The sequence below is a fragment of the Octopus bimaculoides genome, chromosome 10 (assembly GCF_001194135.2).
Source record: "Octopus bimaculoides isolate UCB-OBI-ISO-001 chromosome 10, ASM119413v2, whole genome shotgun sequence".
In the NCBI taxonomy this organism is placed as follows: domain Eukaryota; kingdom Metazoa; phylum Mollusca; class Cephalopoda; order Octopoda; family Octopodidae; genus Octopus; species Octopus bimaculoides.
Window position 1 is genome coordinate 1925456 of NC_068990.1, and position 7500 is coordinate 1932955.

The 7500-nt window shown below is 36.7% G+C and overlaps 1 protein-coding gene across 1 annotated transcript in view; it reads left to right on the plus strand.

Annotated features, from left to right (window-relative positions):
* LOC106867322 (cilia- and flagella-associated protein 65) overlaps positions 1 to 7500 on the plus strand; it is a 720747-nt gene that overhangs the window by 412611 nt on the left and 300636 nt on the right. Inside the window, exon 22 of the mRNA XM_052971190.1 lies at positions 5927 to 6085. Within this exon, the coding sequence (XP_052827150.1) occupies positions 5927 to 6085 (159 nt within the window). The remainder of the gene's footprint in view (positions 1 to 5926; positions 6086 to 7500) is intronic.

The window sequence follows — 7500 nt, forward strand, 5'->3', positions numbered from 1 at the left end:
TGTGTGTGTGTGTATATATATATATATATATATATATATATACACACACACACACATATACACACACACACACACACGTATAGCCAAATGAGAGTTTTCTCTCTTGATAAACATTGCAGTATTTGTGTGTTCTAACACAACTTCCACTTTTAAGTGGTAAATATGTATGTATGTATGTATGTATTTATATATATAAATATACAAATCATGCATATATATATGTGCATGCATATGTATGTATGTGTGTGTATATAAATGTGTTTGTGTGTGTGCATGTGCATTATGTGTGTATATATATATATATATATATATTAATTGTATATATATATATACATATACACACATATACTTATACATGTATATACATACCTACATACATGCATATATATATATATATATATATATATATATATATATAATATCAATAATATATATATATGCATATATGCATATGTATATGTACATACTTACATCTGTACAACAAAACGTGTACAACAAAAAGATACAAAGTAAAATTTCTGGTTGATTATTGGCATGAGGAATGTAACGTTTACCAAGAGGCTTGGCTCTCGATGACTGACTCCAACTGATACTCAATAACATTGAACAATCACATTTATCAGCAATAATATTGTGGTATTTGGTGCCCGTCATTTATTAGTGTACAGTGTTAGGTTATATTGTTCATATAAAGGAAATGTGCACGTAACACTTTAGTATTTAAACTGGCTATATCCAGCTAAAATAATTTATCTGTTTATCTCCAAACTGGCCAGAGCCAGCCTCTCACACCTATCCTACAATATTTATTCTTCAAATAAACAATCACATCATTGAAATCTCTAAGCTGCTAAGTAATGTATGACTAATTTGAATCAAAGTGAATAAATAAACATTACATTCAACTGAAAGATATGAATCTTACAGAGTTAACAAATCTTTTGTTGACATAAGACTCCTAAAACAATAGATACTTCACTGGCTCCATTGATTCAGGTTATTTGAAATGTATTAACTTCCAAATAAAACTTTTATCTTATAGAGAAATACAGACATACCAATGCACCTCTGTGATACATAATTTGGTGTTACTGTAAAAGGAATCGGTGCTGCTAAAGTTTTGGTTTGCTTTTCTGCACATTCTAGACACAGTCTAAAAAGACTTTGTTCCAAGATCAAAGAGTTAGAACACTGCTACAGTTGCTGCATCCCTTATTACTTTCCTATTCATTTTGTTTTCATTAAGAGAATCGTTGTATAAACTGCACTGCTAATTATAGATTCTTGTTTGGCTTTGATGTGGTCGTTGTTTTCCCATTGGTCAAATCTCATGAAGCAAACAAATGATAATCAAATCTCACAAAGCAAGCATATGACCATCCTGTATGTTTATCAGACTGCATGTCTTACGTCTTTATGTTAAAATGGCAGCTTATGATGCGAGGAAAATTTAACTACTTTTTCTACCAGGTTGAATGGAAGTTGCATTATTGGCTTGAGACGTACTTCACATTGTTGCAATTCATATTTCTCAATCAATGCCACAATGATGCTAAACAAAATCAACAGCAAGAAAAAGAACACAAGTGATTGATTTCTTAACATAAATCTGCTCAATGGATCTACGAGTTAAACACATTGGTGATCGAAATGCTTTAGGTTATGACACTCATCACAGAAATTGGTGGAAGACTTGTTTGTGGTGTTATTTAAGCTAACACACAGTCCAAACACACTCAACAATATGATTCATAATGTTTGGATTTTTCACCTATTACATAAAAGCAGCTCAGCCATAGACTCCTTCATAATAGTTTCATATTTTGGCACAAGGTCTGCAATTTTTGGGGTGGGGACTAGTCTAATTCATCAATCCCATTGGTACTTGTTTTGTTGACCCAGAAAGGATGAAAGCGAAGTCAACCTCAATGGAATTTGAATTCAAAACATAAGAATGAACGAAAGACCTCAAAGCATTTAGCCCAGCGTGCTACCAATTCTGCAAACTCACCACCTTCAATAGGATCCGTCATATTACAATGTAGTAAACCATCATAAAGTTTTCTGGAATTTGGAATTATTGTTTTTAAAGGTATTCTGATCCATTTTGGTATGTTAAATTGATATGAAACCAATGGACTAAAATTACTACCTGCATATTTCATATCAGTATCAAAAACCATCTTTTGTGGAAGCTGATCTGGGCATTGTTGCTTACACATTTTAGCGTGTATATATATATATATAAATATATATATATATCCATATATATATATATATAAAGAGCAACTACCTCTTTGTAGTTGATGTAGGTACTTGAATTAAAAACGAGGCCATGCTCAGATTAACGTACTTCTGTCAACCCTTTGTACACTGTTCCAGAAAGAGAAAGATTTATGCAACAATTTGATCACAGATCCTAATTAGGACTAAACACTAAACTAATAACACCATTAACTTAGTAGGTCCACTATTAAGTTAATAGGTCCACTATTAACTTAGTGGGCTGTGAGAGAGACAACGAGAGAGAGAGAGAGGGGGGGAGAGAGGGAGAGAAAGAAAGAGACAGATAGTGAGTGAGTGGTTTTTAAGTGATTGTTTTACTTGCTAGAACTGACAGCCAAACCTCCCTCAAATTGCGATCTATCATCATTTTAAAAGGACGGTGATATCACATAATGTCTTCCTGGATATACAGAAAGATGCAACAGTCAAGGCTGGAATGTCACTGAACATAGTTCTGCTCAATCAACAGTTAATTAGGTAGCAAACTGTACCATTCAAATGTCATATAGAATGCTTCAAATCATTTGTCTTTGTTTTCTGATCTTAAATCCTGCTGAGGTTAAAATTAGGTAGCAGACTGCGTCATTTGAACGTCCAGTAAAATGCTTTATAGCATTTGTCTGTGCTTCCTGAGCCCAAATCCTGCTGAGGTTAATTTTATCTTAAAATCCTCAGCTATTGAGAAAGTACCAGTCAACTATTTGGGTCGGTTTTTCTTCTCTCCTGCTCTCTATATATGAAGGGGATGAGAAAGGAGCATTCAATTTAGAGGCCTAGGTACTCCTCTCTCCACTTCTTTGTGGACTCAGTGAAAAATAAGCTACTTTGAAAGCTAAATAACAATAACAGCTGCAGCAATTTAGGGGTCATGAGTAGACCTTGATGCAGTCATTCTAGTGCCAAAAAAATAGCAGCAAAATTTCCCTCAGATCACACTTTATTGCCATTCGAGAAAATGAATGACATATTTTGCAGTTCTGGATATTTTAAAAGATGTGTTAGTCAAGAATGGAAATACTTAGAGATTATAAGTCTGCGACTTTGATTGTAGGACCATTACGAAGCCAGTGCTATCATGATGCTACAGCTTCAAAAATAAGAACAATAACAACTTGGTCAGATTCTCCATGTAGTTCATCTGTATTGATCTACTACTTCAAATTTTTCTCATTAATGATTATTACTCATAGATAATCAACTCCATTGATGCTTGTGTTTGAGTATATCAACATCCTTAGTGTCTATAAAATTTCTCTTCTGTACTGAGTTGCCAGTGTGTAACTCAATGTCCACTTCATTTATCATACCATAATAGTGTTGAGGCAGCACTACATATTATGATTCTGTCATTAATCACTAATAATGAGGTTGAATAATATAGTTCGCAGTCATTTTGATGGTTATTATTGTTCAAAAGATCCACAGGAATTCAACTCACAATGATGATGATGATTCTACATTATGTTCGTCTACATCCTTCCTTCAGAACTGCGATCCTTGTGCTTGAATTAAATTAAAAATAATTATCGTTGTTGATGATGCTTATTTAACCTCAGATTTACAAAAATCTCCCCACAATACAAATTAGTGCCCACCCAGAATATTCTGAAACAGCCCCAGGTGCCAAAGTCTGTCAATAGATCTGTTTTCATGCCATATCACCAGAAGAGGAAGACACGTGGTTTCATGAGCCTGTAAGTCCATGGATAAAGATACTCTTGTTTTGAGCACATAGTCCTCTATATCTATGAGAGTGATGTGGTTGTTGAGTATAACATGTAGTGAAGGTGTATTTCTAAGTGTATAAGGTATTTGGCTGATCATAACCAGGTTGTGGGTTCAATTCCTGGACCAGGTGATACATTGTATCTGTGAGTAAGCCATTTCATTTCCTGGCACTCCATTCTATTCAGCGTGAGCACACATGGCTTAATGGTTATGGTGTTGGGCTCATGATTGTAAGATTGCGGTTTCGATTCCTGGACCAGGCAGTGCATTGTGTTCTTGAGCAAAACACTTCATTTCATGTGGCTCCAGTCCACTCAGCTGGCAAAAATAAGTAACCCTGTGACAGACTGGCATCCCATCCAGGTGGGGAATATATATGCCATAGAAACTAGGGAAACTGGCCCTTGTCATGACTCGAGAAGGTAATTTTACTTTTATTTTTTTATTCTATTCATCTGTAATGGACACAAGCTCAGTGCTGGTGCAGCCCTCTCTCCCACAAAATGTCACTTACAGTATGTTCCATTGAATCAAAAGCAAGAAAGTTAAGCCTGTGACTTTGTCTACTCACCACTACATAGGCATTATAAGACGAAGCATTGGTACATGTTTCCAAGCCATACTTGCAAGTGACAACTGGTTGCACTCAACATCATCATAATTGTTATCCTCACCATCATTGTCATTGCCGTTGTCATCGTCATCATCATCATCATCGTCATCATCGTCATCATTGTCATCGACCCCATCATTGTCATCATTACTGTCATCGCCATCATCATCATCATTGTCGTCATCATCACCATCGTCATCACCATCATCATCGTCATCATCATCATTATCATCATTATCATCGTTGTCATCATCATCGTCGTCGTCATCATCATTTTAAACTCCATTGTTTTCTATGCTGGAATGGGGCAGCCCATTTGTGTGAGCAGATAAATTAGAGGGTTGCACCGTGCACCAATGCCTGCTTTGGCATGGTTTCTAACATCAGCCACTTCACAGAATATACTGGGCGCTTTTTTCTTTTTCATGGTTCCCGCACGGGCAAGGTCACCAAGTATCCTCTGATTGGGTGCACTGTATGGAGGGATATTGGAAGTATGATGATGGTGGAGTAGGAACAGGTGTCTTGTTGAAAGGGAACATCTGGTTTTCCTACCTAGAAAGAAAAAGAAAAAAATGTGTGTGAGAGAGAGAGAGAGACAAGGAGACAGAGAGAAAGAGAGAGATGTGAGGTTAAGGTACAAGGAGAACATGAAAAATGGAATAGGATTGATGAACAGAAATCGGGGGTGGTTTGGTGAGTGCCGTAGAGTCAGAACAGTGTGACTGATGATTAAAAATTATGGAACGGGTTTGATGCAAAGAATATCCACTCAGTGAATGTGAAGTGGAGGAAGGAAACAGGGTACCACAGAAGACTGATAGAGAAAGGGAGTTAGAATAGCATTATATTGCATTATGTGAAGGTGCGTAACTTAGTGGTTAGGATATTCAGCTTAAGATCGCAAGGTCGTGAGTTCAATTCCTGGGGACGCTTTGTGTAAGATACTTTATTTCACATTGCTCCAGTTTAAACAGCAGGTAAAAATGAACTGTACCTGTATTTCAAAGGGTCACACTCTGTGTCACACTGAATCTCCCTGAGAACTACGTTAAGGGTACATGTGTCTGTGGAGTGCTCAGCCACATTCACATTAATTTAATGAGCAGGGAATCAACTGGGACCCTCATCGTCATAACTAACGGAGTGCCATATTGCACTATAGCATATGGACATATGACCCCACAACCACCACCACCACCTATCGCGGAAGCCCCAAAGTTGACTAGCTGTGTATGGTATTTTTATGTAGTTCTAAATTGTTTTCATTGTTCACCTTTTTTTACTTTTTGTTTTTAGCTAAAGATCTTGGAAGAGAATATCTTTACAGTAACTCCACAGAAAAGTGTTGTCCAGCCCGGTGAGTCAATCGATGTAAGGCTATCTTACAACCATACTCACCTCGGAACTTACCGTCTTCCAGTGCTATTCAAGATGAAATATGGTAGAGAGATCCTTGTAAGTAAATCACATTAGATTATTCTACATTGAGTTCATATTTCATCTTTATCCAACAAAACGGTTGTGCTGCAAACATTAAATTTCGCCCTTCTTTACAGCATCAACCCCAGTATTTTTCTTTAAGCTAAATACTTATTCAATCATTTTCTTTTGCTGAACTGCTAGCTTACAGGAGCATAAACCAACACTGGCTGTGAAGTGGAAGTGGGGACAAACTACTCAAAGACACACACACACACACACACACACGCACACACACACACACACACACACACACACACAGAATGGGCTTCTTTTAGGTTTCATCTCCCAAATCCTTTCAGAAGACTTTGGTCAGCTTGGAAGCCCAAGATCACATGATTAGAAAACAAGCTTCTCAAACTCAGCTTCACCTGCACCTATGGCACTGCACCTATGGTACTGCACGTATGGTACTGCTCTGAGTTTACTCAGCAGGAAATTTGGCAGATGTCACTAATTTAGAAATTAGAGCGGAGTTCAATTATGTTTTTCAAGAACTACTGCCGAGTTGTGTGTTCAATTTGTTCACTGAGCACCGCTGTGAATTCCTCCTTGTTTACCAAAATCTCCCCTAAATCACAAAATAAGGGCATGGGGACGGGGAATGTGCCCTACTTTACAAGTCCTGGCAGCTGAAAGCAGGATAATAATCTAATTCTACACTTTATCACATTCAATATAAACACGTTTTTAAGCACAACACATGTGGAGTCAAGAAGAAACACTACCTTTCACCCAGCACTGTCGTTCATGCAGTGCTCTCTCTCCCCTGTGTGAAGCTTCCTATGTCAGACATGTGAGCATGTGCACAACAGACAAACACTGCATCAATGGAACTGTGAAACACACAGTTCTATACAAGGATTTTTGTATTTTTTTCATAAACTGGGGGATGGCTCCTGACATTAAGCTTAATGATTATATAATGTACAAGTACAAAGAAAGAATTAAAGAAAAAAAGATTTATTATAATGAATGTCATTGATAATATAAAGTGGAAATAGAGAGTGCTGCATTCCGCAGTTCCTGTACATGAGCCACCACTGGAGAAAGTGTTCACAAATCTCTAATGTGTTCCGAAATGTAGTTGCTCAATCTGTAATTGACCATGTACTCCTTTGATTTAGGAATGTTTATAGATAGCGACATGCCATTTTCCGAGGACCAGTGGCAGAACAATAAAGGTAAGTTTTAAATGTGTTCTCCATAGTCTGTGATATTTTAAGAGGGCACTTACGAGTGATGATTTTATTCTATTTTAATACTAATTGGTCATATACATTGAAAACAGACTATATACACTGTGATGCTCACTGTATATCATTTACTTTCATTTGTTTATACAAAAAGTGACAAAAAACAAGACGATATATATACACACATATATTTTT